The following is a 17,330-nucleotide window of genomic DNA, read 5'->3' on the forward strand; positions in this document are numbered from 1 at the left end:
CTGCTTAATATTATGTAACTACCTAAATAGAAAAGATGGCAAAACAATGAAAACAGTGACAGACTTTATTTTCTTGGGCTCCAAAATCACTGCAGATGGTGACTGCAGCCATGAAATTAAAAGACGCTTGCTCCTTGGGAGAAAAGATACGACAAACCTAGATAACGTATTAAAAAGCAGAGACTTAACTTTGCCAACAAAGGTCCATCTAGTCAAAGCTGTGGTTTTTCCAGTAGTCATGTACAGATGTGAGAGTTGGACCATAAAGAGGGCTGAGCGCCGAAGAATTGATTCTTTTGAACTGTGTTAGAGAAGACTCTTGAGAGTCCCTTGGACTACAGGGAGATCCAACTAGTCAATCCTAAAGTAAATCAGTCCTGAATATTCATTGGAAGGACTGATGCTGAAGCTCCAATACTTTGGCCACCTGATGCAAAGAGCCGACTTACTGGAAAGACCCTAATGCTGGTAAACATCAAAAACAGGAGGAAAAGGAGGTGACAGAGAATGAGATGGTTGGATGGCATCACAGACTCAATGCACATGAGTTTGAACAAGCTCTGGGAGATGGTGAAGGACAGGGAAGCCTGCTGTGCTCCAATCCACGTGGTTGCAAAGAGTCAGCCACAACCAAACAACAAAATGGAAAAGACTATGGAAAAGAATAGATACCTGTATATGTATAACTGAATCACTTGGCTGTACACCTGAAACTAATAGAACATTGTTAATCAACTATGCTCCAATATAAAAGTAAAAGTTTTCTTTTTAAAGTGAGGAATGTGAGAAACAAATAAATAGAAGTTGCAGTATTTTCTTCCTGTACCCCACCATAGTAATTTGAGAACCTCTTGGAGTAATGTTACCCTACTTCTTGGTGTTCTTGGCCCTAGTAAATAGTAGACACTTGGCAAATATTTGATGATGGTGGTATTACTAGGTATTAAAGTGACAGGTCAGAAGGTGACTATTAGGGATTGCTTGATCCTTGTATTTTCTTCATTCTGGACATGGGTACATTCTGTTTCCTCTTCTTGCAGCACTCTTCCCCAGTTTTCCTGTTCCTTCCCTTCACTAAGCACATTTTTACTGTTCTTTCACCTCCCCTTCACTTGTTCTGAAATTTGTAGCTTCCTTGTCCTTAAGAGAAGCCACCTCTGATTGCCCCTGTGTGGGTAAGACTTCTGCCCTTCCACACTTCTGCACAGTAATAGCTATTTATAGTCTGCCTCCAACATAGACTTTCATTTGTTGAAGGCATTACTGTACCTTGTTCATCATCATACCCCTACTTCCCATTGCAAAGTCCAGCATTTAATAAAGATTCAAAAATCTGTGGATTGAATACACATAGGATAGAGAAGTGCTTCCCTGGTGGCTTAGATGGTAAAGAATCTGCCTGCAATGCAGGAGACCTGGGTTCGATTCCTGGGTTGGGAAGACCTTTTGGAGGAGGGCATGGCAATCCACTCCAGTATTCTTGCCTCGAGAATCTGCATGGACAGAAGAGTCTGGCGGGCTACAGTCCATGGGGTCAAAAAGAGTTAGACACGACTGAATGACTAAGAGCAGGATAGAGAAGGAAGAGGTGGTATGTCCTCAGAGGCTGTTTGGAGACCAAGGTTATAGCAAAACTGACCTGCCCTTTAATGTCTAAGATGGGGCAGAATACCTCCTTATCCCCAAAGTGATTTGTGAGTTGAATGACAGGTTAGGGTTGAGAAGTCTGTTGCTCTTCATTTTCCCGTAGAACCCTAGCAGTTTGCTCAACTGTTGTGCATTTAGACTGTGTTTACTAGGTTATGATAAAGCTCTGAATTAAAACCAAAATATACAGGCTTTTGTAAGGTGATGTGTTGAGCTAGTACTAAGTGCTCTAGAATTTGGAGGCATTTGCCCCACCTTATGCAGCTATTTGGTATAACATTTCTGCTTTTCCTCAAAAGATAAGAACCCTTAATCAAGGATATAGAGTGGACTATAAATGATAATAAAGAAAGAACCCTGTGAATACATCTTAAGAAAAGAGAATTCATTTGTCTTTGACTAGTGGAATGTTCTTTCTGGTAGCACAGAAATAATAACACTGGAGCATGAAGATGGGAATTTATTGCTAATCCAAAACTCTGCTTTTATCAATGGTTTCAATCCCTGTCAGTACCAAGCCTTTGTTTACATTGTTTTAAAAAGTTTAATTTATTGCCTTTTATTTGTTCCTGTTTAATTTAATGCATAAAGCAATTGTCAGAAAACAAAACAAAAAAGCCCACCAATCTAATAGCCAAATATATGCTTCCAAGTTGTTAGCTTCTAATAGGATGTGACCGTATGATATAAATGACATTTGATTAGAACAGCTATCTCTCTCTCTTTTTTAAATTTTCAAATAAAGCTGACTGAGGTTTAAAGCCCTGGCATTGGTATTGGAAATTAGAGGAAATTTGGTCGTGTGATAAAGATGTTTTACCTTCAGTGTTAGGTTTTGAATTAGTCTGTTTACAAAGAGCAGTGGTGCAGTGGTTTTAAAAATCATGTTGAATCAGCAACGTGAGGGAGCAACATTGCTTTCATTCCAGCCATGTAGCTGGAAAAGGAAATGATTAGACATCATACTCTTCATGGCTAATATCCTGTGAAGTTTTTCTAAAATCATGAAATCATGAAATCAGGACTCTAGAGCTTAGAAGGGACCTCAGAAGTCTACCAGTGGAAAGGGGGAAAAAATGAAGGGGAAATGGAATCAGCCAAACTAAAGGGCAGGATTCTTTTAGTTCTCAGCAGGAAACACATGTTTATCTGGAAAAGATTTTGGTTGGACAGGTTGTTTGTATAAGAATCTTTTTTGTGAGGAAGGAAGACCAACCTGAGCTTGGAGGCTGGGGGTGGGGGTGGAGAAAACAATCTCTAAACTTTGAGTGAATGAGGAAAAAATACAGTTTTCAGATAGGGAAACTACTTTCATAGGGATGATATGCTAATCCTATTCGCTTACTTTTAGCCTTGCTGCATTTTCATTTTATAAGATATGATTAAATGGTAACTTTAGCATTAGTTGCTATAAAAGCAGAAATAGTAACCTTTAAAAACATGGGGAAAACTTATGTCCACACGAAAACCTGCACATGAATGTTTATAACATCTTTATTCATAATTGCCAAAATTTGGGGGCAACCAAGTTATCCCTCAGTAGGTGAAACGATAAAGTGTGGTCCATCCACACAATGAAATATGGTTCAGTGCTGAACAGAAATGCATGATCAGTCCATGAAAAGACACAGAGGAACTTTAAATGCTTACTAGTAAGTGGAAGAAGCCAGTCTGAGATGGTTACATACTGCGTGGTTCTAACTCTATGACGTTCTGTAAAAGGCAAACCATGGAGAATCAGAACGATCAGCGGTTACCAGACTCAGGGGGAGAGAAGCAGATGAATAGGCAGAGCACAAAAGATTTTTAGGGCAGTGAAAATACTCGGTATGATATTATAATGATGAATATACATCATTACACATTTGTCTAAACCCGTAGAATATACAACACCAAGAGTGAACCCTGAGGCAATCTGTGGACGTTGGGTGGTTATGATGTGTTTGATGTAGGTTTATCCTTGGTAACAAATGTATCTGTCTGGTGAATGATGTTGATAATAGGAGAGATTATGCGTGTGCAGGGCAGGTACAAAGGTATATGAGAAGCCTGTACAGCCTCTCAATTTTATTGTGAACTTAAAACTGGTCTAAAAAAATAGTCTTTAAAAATATACGGAAAGACGTTTTAACTGGATAGTAGTTGGGAAATAGCACAGAGTGACACCACTTATGTAAGATTGCGTATCTATACAGTGTATATATATGTGGCATGCTAACTAAAATTTTCAGTGATTATTTGTATAGTAAGATTGAAGATCAGAGAAGGCAATGGCACCCCACTCCAGTACTCTTGCCTGGAAAATCCATGGACAGAGGAGCCTGGTAGGCTGCAGTCCATGGGGTCGCCAAGAGTCGGGAACAACTGAGCGACTTCACTTTCACTTTTCACTTTCATGCATTGGAGAAGGAAATGGCAACCCACTCCAGTGTTCTTGCCTGGAGAATCCCAGGGATGGAGAAGCCTGGTGGGCTGACATCTCTGGGGTCGCACAGAGTCGGACACGACTGAAGCGACTTAGCAGCAGCAGCAAGATTGAAGATGACTTTTTAAAAGAAGATGTTCTTCTTTATTTTCTTTATTATTTGAATTTTCTATAGTGACCATATATTATCTTTGTACACAGCTACAATGAAAAAGCAAAAAGATTATGTTACCTCTGCTCTGACAAGTGAAACCACATCATGGCTTCATTATCCTCTGAAGTGCAGAAGGTTATCAAAGGGACATGAGTCCATGAGTGGGGCATTTTCTCTCCAGTTAAATTTAGTAATGAAGGATAAAAGGAAATTGCCAGATAACTGGAAAATGCTTCCATTTTAAAGCATATAAAACCAAGATACTTTATCTAACTTAAGCTTCAAGTTGTGGATAATGTCATTTTGGATTTTTTTTCTTTTGATAATGTCATTTTGAAGTATTTTCCAGATAGTCAGGATGACAATGAGAGGGATGATATGGACACATCTCCAGGATTGCAACACAAATCTGATGGGACAGAAACATGTTTCCTCCTCATCCTGAAAGCAGATGGTTAATAATCCACTGAGCAGTGTTTACTTTTCTTTTAAAAAACTGAGGAATGAAGAAATGGCTGCTGGAAGTCCATTTATGGATGAAATCAGAGGGGAAAATAAAATATTTGTAGAATCTTGCTAACAGAGTAGAAATTCTTACCATTGTTTTGCAGCAATGAATTGTAGGATTCTTGCATTTGATCATAGGGAGCAAGAGGAAGTTTCTTTCATTAAGTTATGTGTGCAGAAAAGAGTAGGCACAATCATAAAGTTTATTATTGTAAGAATTTTCTATTTATACTTCATCTCATTCCACAAAGAATTTGAAGCTCCTTGTTAAGAAATTATATAGCAGTTAAATAAGAAACCAGGGCCAGGCTAAGTATGAATTCATTCTATGGTAGATACTATGAGTGATCCACCCATATATTTCCTCTCAGCCACAAAGGAAGGGTGGAAATGTTGGAGAATTAATGTCCCCTTTCCTTGAAGCAGCCATTAACCAATATCAGATGAGATCTAGAGGATAAATATCCCAGTTTTGTTGCCCTTTGAGTATGGTCAACCAACCCTTTGAGATCTCTGAAGGAACTCAGGTGGCAGGATGAAATGGAGAAGATTTGATGGGTTCCTGAGAGCTGTGGGTATTGGGATAGGGGGGTTGACATTGGTATCTGCTAAGCAGACTTAGTGGTGGTGGTTTAGTTGCTAAGTTGGGTTTGACTCTTGTGACCCCATGGACTGTAGCCTGCCAGGCTTCTCTGTCTATGGGATTCTCCAGGCAAGAATACTGGAGTGGGTTGCCATTTCCTTCCCCAAGGGGTCTTTCCCACCCAGGAGTCAAATCTGGGTCTCCTGCATTGCAGGCAGATTCTTTACTGACTGAGTTATGAGGGAATCCCACTTAGTAGAGGAGTCTGCTAGGTTCTTAATGAAAGGAACCCTGGTCCTCCAAGCCCGTTACTACTGGGCTTATTCCCAGTCTACCTCAGTCTTCCTCTGCAGAGCCTAGGGGATGCCCCATTCCTGGGACCTCAGGTCTGAACCTCAGAAAGTGAGGACCAAGGAGAGAGACTAGTCTCCTACCTAAGGCCCACCTGAAAGGTATTTTGCTGTCTGAGGACTCAGCTTTCTCTCAGATGTTGGACAATGGAAGCACCACCCTTTGAGGAAAATCTACACCCTATTACCTTAAAATAAAATATGATTCGAATAGGACAACTACAGTAAACCTAATTTCCCTGAGGAGTTTCACATACACTGAATTATGCATATTTCATAAGTGTAACTGGATGGATGAAGGATTGATTTCGGAAGGGAACAAACTTACACAGGGAGACTAGTTAGGAAACTATTTCACAGTCCAGATGATAAGAAGGAGGCATGGGCGTGGGAGGGAAACATCATAGAAGGTTTAGTAGGACTTGATGATCAATTTGTTGTGAGTGAAGAGGTATATGAAGACATCTCTATGTTTTGTTTTGTTTTGTTTTTTTCTGGATGACTTCAGGCAGAGTGGTGCTACTACCCCTAGCATGGCTTCAAGAAGTTGGGGAAGAGGGTTCAGCCTACAAATGTCAAGTTTTAGGTTTGTCTTGGGTATGTCTTGAAGAGATGCTGAGAAGCTACTTAGAAACAAGTTTAGTAGTTAGAAGCCAGAACTAGAGCTGCATATTTGGGAGTCCTCAGATCCCTTTCTTTAAGTACTGAGGAGAGTACTGGCTTCTAATGGAACCTGGGTACCATTTCTGATGGCCTTATCCAGGACCTCTGTTCTGCTCCTGTTTCTGCTAACAGAGGAGGCTGTAGGGATGGGTGCATGGGGGCAGGGGGATGAGCTCAGCTTTCATAGTGCCATGAGCCATGAGCCCTACGTGAGAGAGTCAGTCTAGTACAAATTATTTTTCTCTCCTTCTGTTGCCATTGATAGTCATCTCCGTGAGTTTGCATGATGGTAGATGTTTTTGTAGGCTGGGCTTCCTCAGAAGCAGCCAAGTCCCTGAGAAACATCTGTGTATAGCTTCTGTAGAAGCAGGTCTCATGATACATTGAGTCTAATCACTCGTTCTGAATTTGGAAATAACTGTGAGTCATGTGGTTCAGCTCTTTTTAAAAAACAGAAGATTCTCTTCTGCTCAGTGCCACTTAGGGGCTTTCGCCTGCCATTTTTAATACCAATACTCTTTGTCGCAGTCATTTTCACTGCTGCTGGTACAGATTCCCAGAATCTTCTCCCCATCCTGGTTCACCAAGCTCCCCTTCCCCTTCTAAACAACTGTTAATCTCTGCCCATTCGTCAAATCTTCCTTAAATAATCAAAGGACTAGGTACACATCTGTGATTCTGTCTTCACTCAACACCCACTAAATGCTCTCTCCCACTGGTGTTGTGTTCTTGTAAAGATTCATTTAAGTTATGTGTTTGCTTTATACATGTGCTAATCGTTCTGTTATTATTGTCTCAGACAGAAGTCATCTAAGTTAAACTCTAAGCATTATTCTTTATCACACGGTTCTGCGATCACATGGTTTCTTCTTCAGTGTGTTGGATAATCCTAAGCAAAATTCTCTCACTACCTTATTGCATTACCTTTCAGGGATATATTTTGGAGACATAAACAACATAATACTCTGTGGTTCTTTCTTGACTAGTAATTGTGCTCAACACAAAAGTTTTCCTGTTTGTTTTTCCCACAGTTATTCCCTGCCATGTGCACACATGATAAAACGAGTATCTCAGGAAGAAGAAAAAAGACATTTGATAGCACTGCTCAGTAGTTCAACACAGTCAACAGGCTCTGGCCTACCCACTTCCATCACTGGCTGCTTGACCTCGTTTCACCTTCCTGTTAGTTTCTGTCTCCTCACCAGAAAATTTACTGCTTTCCAGGGGGAGACCCAGTTGATTCAAGGAGATTCTGGGAGACCCATTGTTAATAATGTTAATAAAGGACAAAATGCAATATGATGTTAACCGTATGGTTCTGGGATAGAATCAAGAGTGGAGGATTCCAGGGGTGGTTCTGGTACTAAGTAGCTAGATGAGCCTTGGGAATGTTGTTGAACTTCGTTAGGAAATGGTTTCCTATGTATTGATTCTCCTTCGAGGCAGTTGGATGACTGGATTAAAAATCCTTTCTAGTCTTTGAAGGCTGAAGTAAGAGTTTTAACAACAGTTATAATTGGTAACAGTTGCCTCCTGCCAGGTATTTTTCTAATTATGTTACACTTATTATTTCAGCAAGTCCCCAAAATGGCCCTTTGAGGAGGGTTCTCTAGCCTTCATGCTCTACAAATGAGGAAACTGAGGTATAGACTGAACAATGCGCTCAGGGTCTCCCAGTTTATGAGGGGGAGATGCAGGATTCACAGCTGCACTCCAGATTCCAGGCCCTCACCTGCCTCACCCACCTGCAGGGCTTTCCACTTGTGGTCACGTATAAAGGCCTCAAGACCTCCACTGCACAGCCCCTTGAAGACCAGTTACAGACTATGGTAAACCAAGTACCGGTGCTGCTGAGCAAATTCAACTTCAATTGCATTCTACACGAAATCACAAGTATTTCCTTTATGTATTCTGTATCGGTAATTCTAAAAATTACAAAATGCCATAGATTTTTTATCTCTGATTTTAACTTGGAAATTGGTAACTATGATTTCTGCTTTTGACTCACATCAGAATGTTTCCAAAGTACTTTCAAACATGGATTTCTATGTCTGGTATGCGTGCCTGCGTGCATGCATGCTAAGTCACTTCAGTCATGCCGAGTGTATGTGACTCTATGGACTGTAGCCCACCAGGCTTCTCTTTCCGTGGGATTCTCCAGGCAAGAATACTAGAGTGGGTTGCCATGCCCTCCTCCAGAGGATCTTCCCAATCCAGGGATCGAACCTGCATCTCTTACGTCTATCTGCACCGGCAGGCAGGTTCTTTTCCACTGGTGCCACCTGGGAAGCCCGTGTCTGGTATGTGAAACTTTAAATTCAGATAGGGAGAGCAGAAGACTAAAAAAGATGGAATAGTTACCATTTTTGAGATAAAATTAAGACAGTTTGATGGAAACTTCTGAAAGTCATCTGTCCCCTACAAATCCTCCCGCCAGCAACGTAAGTTTCATACCAATAAAATTTTCTACGAGAATAACTTACCCTGTGGTGGCTCCTGGTCACTTATGCCTTTTCAGGTTCTGAAAAAGAATGGGATGACAGTCATATTTTATGAAATCCAATTTTATTTCAAAATAGTTAATCATCATTACATTTAACACAATTAGCCTCCACCCTGTGGTTGGGAGGGCTTGTGAAAACCAACTCCTGGAAAGACAGATCAAGGGCTCCAGACCTGCTCACTTCCAGAGATGGCAATGTGAGTTTCCATGCTGGGGCATGGAGCCAGCTTCCTATTTATTTAGAGGCATTGAGCACCTCAGAAGCTAACTAGAAGTTGTGATGCAAGTTTTGGCTGCAAAGCATGTTAGTGTTGCTTGACGTGCTCAACTAACAGATGATCTGAAAGATTTCTCAAAGCCCAGGGTGGTTTCGAGTACAACAGGATTAAATCGTCTTTTTAAGCCCTTCTCAGTCCTAAATCAACAGGAGGCCATGCAGACAATGAGGAAGCTCTCCCTGTACTCTCAAGTGGGGGTTCAGTCTGTACTCAGAGCAACAGAGTGCAGTTCCAGAGTTCATTCTTCTGCTCAGGGCAGCCAGCAAGACAGTGGTGACACGGAAAGCCATATGAAGCCACAGCAGCCCGTTTTCTTACATGACTTAAATTTCTTGCGGATTCCGGAGATGTGCGTAAATGTGTATGTTTGCTTTTTAAATAAAAAGAGGCACATGTGCAAACAGTACAGAGGAAGGAAGAGTGAAGTTTGGTTATAAATGACCATGTATGAGGTCTGGTGAGGCACCTGGGATAGGAGGTAAAAGAGACACAGCCCCTAGTTTCCTGGGGTAAGGGAAAAGATAGAGGGGTGCTCCTGGGTTGCTATGGAAACAGGGTGAGGAGAAGCATTTCACCCCGATTCAGGGTTTGGGGGCAGCCGCTTAGGCTCTGAGACACACAGGAAAGTCTATGTTAACTCATTTGGGAAAAAACAAAAACAAAAACCGAGGAAAGAACGTTCAAGGAAGGGTGACAGGCAGGAGTGAATGCATCGGGGGATGACTGACTTGGTGAACAACTGCATGCAGTTTCTTCCTCCGTCCTGGCTGTAAGATCACCTACAAGATTCATAGGTCAGATTGCTGCAATGGCAATAGCTGTTGAGGGGGGACAAAGGATTCAATTTATGAAATGTTAAAACTGCAAATGAGCTGACCTTTTAACCAATCTTTATAGTATTAAGGGATTATATAAGTAAATTATTGGTAATTAGACTCCCCAGGGAGAATTTAATTTGCATCTAGATGTGATACGTGTTCAGTAATTCAGTACAAGTTTTACTTTGGCCAGTGCTGAGCTGGGTCTTAGGTTGGTGATAATGTAGATCAGATATAGGGTGTTATCATCTAGGCTAAATTTCATCATCTGTCAGCAAAGCGACATTAAAATCTGCTTATTTTGTGGTTACTAGATGGCTTCTAGAATTATGGTGAAAGAGAGCAGTAGAGTGATTTCTGTTCTTATGTGACCCTTATCGAAAGTTGTAAGACCATCTCAGGAATATTGATTATGTAATACTTTCCCCATAATACTGAGGACTTGGGGTATATTTTCGTCTTCTTTGGATAGATGGGAAACCTGAGGTTGAAAGTAATTGGGCTGCTTACCAAAGAACTTAAACACACCACACACACACTACAAAACAAAAATTCGAGTAGGTATGATTTTAACCATACTAGAGCCTCTGGAGAGTTGGTGTCTTAGCCAAATTTATTTGGATGTTTTTTGCATTTCATTCTCTAAGATTTCTTGTATTGAGCTTCAGTTTTACTGTTAAAAAGAATATAGCATACATTGATATGATGCTGTATAGATACAATTGATATATATTCTGCTTTCTGGTATTTTTTGTAGGAAAAAAATCCTAGAAATTGAATTATTACATGCAAAGAAACGAACATAACACTTGAACAAGGTGACAAAAACACCAACTTGAAAAGATATCTGAAGCATTATTTACAGTAGCCTAGACATGGAAATAATCTAAGTATCTGTCAGTGATGAATGAATACAGAAGTTGAGGTAATAGACACACAATTAAATATTACTCAACTATAAAAAATGAGGAAATCTTACCATTTATGTCAACATGGATAGACCTTGAAGGCATTATGCTAAGTGAAGTCAGACAGAAAATAACAAATACTGTATGATCTAAAAAACAAACAGGAAAACAAAACAACCAATTCACAGAAAAAAGATGTCAGATTTGTGGTTACCAGAGGCAGGGTGGAGGTGGAAGAGGAATTAGAGGAAGGCGGTCAAAAGGTTTAAACTTTTGGTTGTAAGATAAATAATTACTAGGGATATGATGTGACCAGCATGATGACTACACCTCACATTTCTGTATAATAAATAGGAAAGTTGAGAATAAATCCTGAGTTCTCATCACAAGAAGAAAATATTTTTCTTTCTTTTTATTATATCTATATGCAAAGACGAACGTTAGTTGAATGTATCATGCTGATATGCCATAGACATATACAGTGATGGTATGTCAGTTATTTCTCAGTAAAACTGGGAAAAAACATTGACAGGTATTGTCAAATTGGTTATCAAAAGAAATCATTCCCGAAATAGATACATGTGTTGAATGCTACCATGTGTCTAGCTTTACACAAAACCTTTTTAATGCATTACTTCATTCAGTCCTTGGGGGGAAAAAACCTAGGAGGAAGGTAGTACCTGATTTATAGATGAGAACAGGGAAGCTTGGCAGGATAAATACATCCAGAGCATGGTGGGGCCAGGACTAGAGACAAGTTTATCCTCCTCTCAGCAGAAGCTGGAGGTACTTCTTTCCCTACCAGGTTGTAAGAATGGGCATGTTAACCATCTTTATAAGTATTTGCCAACTTAAGAGGTAAAATGCTATTTACATCGCGATTCTTACGTGGTTATCTTGGATAGGATTGGACATCTTGGCGTGTTTAATGTCTGTTTACATTTATGATTTTATGAATTGCCTATTCACTTCCTCTGCCCCTCCTTTTTACTAGATTTTTATCCTCTTTTCTAAATCATTTATACACATTATAAATGTAACACTTTGTCATGTGTTACAAATCGTTTTCTCCTCAATTTGTTTCAACTCTGTTTTGTTTATTGACAGTAGGACTTTAAATTTCATAGGTTACAAATCTGTGGATCTTTTATGGCTATAGAAGTTTGTTATCCTTATCCCATTCTAGGAATATTTTTTTCCCCCTGTGGTTTCTTTCTTTCTGTAATTTCCACCTTAACATTTATCTTAGATTATTTAGGTGTAAGAAGTGAGGTAAAGATATTTTCCAAAAGGCTACCTAGTTGTCTGAACACTACTTATTGAGTAAATCCATCTTTCCCACTGATTTGAACCATATTATCTTTCAGCCAAATTGATTTCTAGTTTTGGGCTGTTCTTGAAGGGGTAAAGCACTGTTTAAGTTATTGTAATTTTATAATATGTTTTAACATGTACAGCAAGTCCTCTCATTGAAATTTTTCAACAGTTTTAAAATATTTATGGTACCAAAAAAACTTTGAAAAAAATTGTTGAGTTTAAAAACATCCTTTGGGAATGTTGATTGTGATTTTGTTCAGTTTAGAGATTAGTTTAGAAAGAATTGACAGCTTTATAGTATTGGGTGTTCCAATTTAAGAACTTCATTTTTACACATCTTTTCATCTTCTTCAATTGGTTTTATAGTCTTTTTTCATATAAATCTTGCACTTCTGATAAATTATTTCCTAGATAGTTTGGTTTTTGTAGCTATATGAATGGGATTTTTAAGATTATTCTAATCAGTTCTTTTGACATAATACCTTGGCTTTTAATGACTTATTACTGTCCATCATACTGTACTCAATTTTTTAATAAATTAGGCTAAATTCTCCTGAGTTTTCTAGTCATACATTAAATAACTTCAAATAATGGTATCTTTGGCACCTTTTCCTGATAGTTTGATCTTCAAATTTCATATCTAATAATTTTAGCAACTACTTTCAGAATAATATTAAATAATAGTGGTGATAATTAGTCTTATTTGTTCTTAACTGTCACCGGAATTTTAAAAAAATTACCATTTAGCTTTTGATCTGTGAAATCATGTGTTAGTCATGTTAGAGAGACACTCTTCTAGTCTTTTTAAAAGAATTTTTTATTGGATTACAAGTTAAATTTTACCAAGTGCCTTTTTAACATCTATTGAAACTGTCATACTTATTCTTCTACCTATTAATAGAATAAGATATAATAGATTTTAGAATAATATGCCCATTGTTATGCTTCTGAGAAAATTCCTACTTGGTCACAGTGAGTTTTTCTTTTAAGGTAATGCTGAGTAGTACAGAAGTTTCTGGTTATTTGAGTATAATTGCTACTGAGAAAAGTCTACCTAAAATGACTACTTCAAAATTAGAGGTAGTCCTTTAAAATCTTTATAATTCTTTCTAAAAAGTTAGACTATTGTTTTATATAACTCTTAGTGAATTTTGATCATTATGTTTACACAGAAATCTTCTACTTTTTTTCCAGGTTTTAAAATTTATTAGCAGATTATTCTTGTACGATTCCTCTAATTTCCTTTGGAGCAGTGATTTATTTAAAAGCATTATTGAAGGAATCTTTATTTTACAATCATAAGTCTCTACATACATTGGGAACATTCTAGAATAGTAAAGTGGAAAAGATCATTTACCATCTTTAAATGGTGCAGAGTTCTCAAGTCTTCAGATTAGGAGCCACTATCTTTAAAATGTGAGATTAGAAAAGGAACTTTGAGTGTATTCCCAGTTAATTTCTACGTATTCCAAATTAACAGAGATGGTGCTGGAAACGATGCTTTTGGGCAGGGCTCTCACTTTGTTGGGGGCAATTCCCTCACTAAGTTTTGTGGCAACACTGGCATGGAAGGAGAGTAATGAGGAGTCCTGTTTGCCAGCCAGTCGGTGAATCTAAGGTTCTAGACAGCTGGACAAGTACTGTGCAACCATGCTGCTGTCACATACTGGGACCTCAGAACCCTGGGGAACCCAGGCTCTGTGCCGACTAGCCCAAGATAGTGGGCAATGGGAATCTCAGAGTTCCAGAGGTCCAACAAAGCATGATGATTTTTTGGGCTGTTTTGCATCTTAAAGAAAGAAAAAAAAAATAATAATCTGGGAAGTATTTGAACTATCCAACTTTCTCATATATGCAGATAGATTCATTACACTCTTTTTTCCCCCCCTTCTTTTAATATATAGCTACTCTCCAGAGAGACCGAATCTTCAAACATTTTACCAGGAAGCGCCAAAGGGCTATGCGAAGGCGAGTCCACCAGATCAACGGACACAAGTTCATGGCCACATACCTGAGGCAGCCCACCTACTGCTCTCACTGCAGGGAGTTTATCTGGTAAGAAGCTCCTTGGCTTCTCTCCTGCCATGAGCTGAGACTTCCTCTGGTTGTGTGTGATTTCAGGAGAAAACATGATTATTAAGAATTGTTTTAGAATCTGATTTTTTCCCTCTTATTCTAATATGTTGACCTAGAAACATTAATCCCCAAACCAGCAGAAAAAATTACACAATTTACAGATTAAGTTTTACATGTTATTTCTTTTGCTAGTCATTTTGGTAAAAATGTTAATGAATCATGAATTGGTCAAAAAGCAGTAATTAGAGAGGCTAATCAATTAATAAATGGTCTGCCCCTGAAGAGGAAAGAAATATCAACAGTATTTCTGTAAGAAGGTGTAAATCACATGATGACTTACAGAATTTCTGTAATTGTTTCAGCTACACTAAGCACACAGCAGTCTTCAGTCTTATCATATGTAGCTAAAGGTAATAGCTTTCGGTGACCACATACTATAATCCCTGGCATTTAAGAATTAAGATAATTAATAGTTGAGAAATTCTAGATGATTTGGAATAATATCTTATTATATATGTCACTCAAGCTTAAGTCTAAGAGGCAAATCTATAATGTGAAGTAAATTTAAGTAGTAGTTATCTTCAGTTAGAAAGTGAAGGTGAAGTCACTCAGGCATGTCCAACTCTTTGTGACCCCATGGACTGTAGCCTGCCAGGCTCCTTTGTCTATGGGATTCTTCAAGCAAGAATACTGGAGTGGGTTGCCATTTCCTCCTCCAGTCTTCAATTAGAGGCAACATTAAACACATTTATTTGCAGAGAGAAAGAAGAAACACCCCTTCACTTGCACAAAACATACACACACCCTTCTCAGAAGGAAGAAAAACACTCTTGTATCTTGCTTTTGTTGCAAACTTTAGTCATTTGGAAGGAAAGTTTTGACCAACCTAGACAGCATATTGAAAAGCAGAGACATTTCTTTGTCAACAAAGGTCCGTCTAGTCAAGGCTATAGTTTTTCCAGTGGTCATGTATGGATGTGAGAGTTGGACTATAAAGAAAGCTGAGTGCAGAAGAATTGATGTTTTTGAACTGTGGTGTTGGAGAAGACTCTTGAGAGTCCCTTGGACTGCAAGGAGATCCAACCAGTCCACCCTAAAGGAAATCAGTCCTGAATATTCACTGGAAGGACTGATGCTGAAGCTGAAACTCCAGTACTTTGGCCACCTGATGTGAAGAGCTGACTCATTTGAAAAGACCCTGATGCTGGGAAAGATTGAGGGCCAGAGGAGAAGGGGATGACAGAGGATGAGATGGTTGGATGTCATCACCGACTCAATGGACATAGGTTTGGGTGAACTCCGGGAGTTGGTGATCGACAGGGAGGCCTGGCGTGCTGCGGTTCATGGGGTCGCAAAGAGTCAGACACAACTGAGTGACTGAACTAAACTGAACTTAGTCATTTTGTTTAAGGCAGAAACACTTGGTTCATTTCTGCATATTGATCAATTGCTTTGTATTATGTGGGTTTTTTGTGATTACTTTGGATTTTATACCTTTTAGCAAGTCAAAATCCAGACTTAGCTTATGTTTCTGGTCTTTTAAATCATGAACAGGGTTTAGTCTATTATCCTTTTAAAATATTACTGAAGTCGATTTGCTAGTATTTTGTTGACAATTTTTTGCATCTATGTTTATCAGTGATATTGGCCTGTAATTTTCTTTTTTTGTGATATCTTTCTCTGGTTTTGGTATTAGGTTGATGATGGACCCACACAATGAGTTTGGAAGTCTTCCTTCCTCTGCAATTTTGTTAACTCTTCTCTAAATGTTTTGTAGAATTCATTTGTGAAGCCATCTAAGCGTGAACTTTGGTTTGTTAAGAGGGTTTTTTAAGTTATTATTATTACAGATTCAATTTCAGTTCTGGTAATTGGTATGTTCTGATTTTCTATTTCTTCTTGGTTCAGACTTGGGAGATTGTACCTTTCTAAGAATTTTTCCATTTCTTCTAGGTTGTCCATTTTATTGGCATATAGTTGCATATAGTAGTCTCTTATGAGCCTTTGTATTTCTGTGATGTCAGTTGTAACTTCTTTTTCATTTCTGATTTTATTGACTTGGGCCCTCTCTTTTTATCCTTGATGAGTCTGGCTAAAGGTTTTTCAATTTTGTTTATCTCTTTGAAGAACTAATTTTTCGTTTCATTGATCTTTCCTATTGTTTTTTAGTTTCTATTTCACTTGTTTCTGTTCTGATCTTTGTGATTTCTTTCCTTCTACTAACTTTGAGCTTTGTTTTTTCTTTCTCTAGTTGTTTTAGGTGTAAGGTTAGGTTGTTTATGGAGCTCTTTCTTATTTCCTGAGGCAAGATTGTATCACTATAAACTTCTTTCTTAGAATTACTTTTGCCACATCCCATAGGTTTTGGATTGCCATGTTTTTGTTTTCATTTGTCTCTAGGTATCTTTTTTAAATTTCCTTTTTGATTTCTTCAGTGATCCATTGGTTGTTTGGTAGCATATTGTTTAGCCTCCACGTGTTTGTGTTTTTTGAAGTTTTTTCCTTGTAGTTGATTTCTAATCTCATAGTGTTGTGGTTGGAAAGATGCTTGATATTTCAATTTTCTAAAATTATCAAGGCTTGTTTTGTGGCCTAGCATGTGATCTAGGAGAATGCATCCTGTAGAATGTTCCATGTGCACTTGAAAATAATGTATATTCTTCTGCTTTTGGGTGATGCGTTTTATAAATATTAGTTAGATCCATCTGGTCTAATATTTTATTTAAGGCCTGTGTTTCCTTATTGATTTTCTGTCTGGATGATCTGTCTATTGCTATAAGTGGTGTATTAAAGCCACCTAATATTATAGTGTTACTGTCAATTTGTCCCTTTAGTGGTTGTTAATATTTGCCTTATATATTGAGGTGCCTCTATGTTGGATGCATGTATATTTACAGTTGTTACATCTTCTTCTTGGATTGATCCTTGATCATTATGTAGTGCCTTTCTCTAGCTCTTGTAAAAGTGTTAATTCTGAAGTCTATTTTGTCTGGTATAAGTATTGCTATTTGAGCTTTCTTTTGATTTCCATTCACATGGAATACCTTTTTCTATCCCCTGGCTTTCAGTCTGTGTTTCTTTAGAACTGAAGTGAGTGTCTT

General features: G+C 38.4%; 1 protein-coding gene across 2 annotated transcripts in view; it reads left to right on the forward strand.

The window, feature by feature from the left end:
- PRKCH (protein kinase C eta) overlaps positions 1–17,330 on the forward strand; it is a 232,007-nt gene that overhangs the window by 108,271 nt on the left and 106,406 nt on the right. For both annotated transcript variants that reach the window (NM_001076863.1, XM_010809464.4), the window contains 1 exon segment: positions 14,058–14,208. In NM_001076863.1, the coding sequence (NP_001070331.1) occupies positions 14,058–14,208 (151 nt within the window).

The sequence above is a fragment of the Bos taurus genome, chromosome 10 (genome assembly GCF_002263795.3).
Source record: "Bos taurus isolate L1 Dominette 01449 registration number 42190680 breed Hereford chromosome 10, ARS-UCD2.0, whole genome shotgun sequence".
Taxonomy (NCBI): domain Eukaryota; kingdom Metazoa; phylum Chordata; class Mammalia; order Artiodactyla; family Bovidae; genus Bos; species Bos taurus.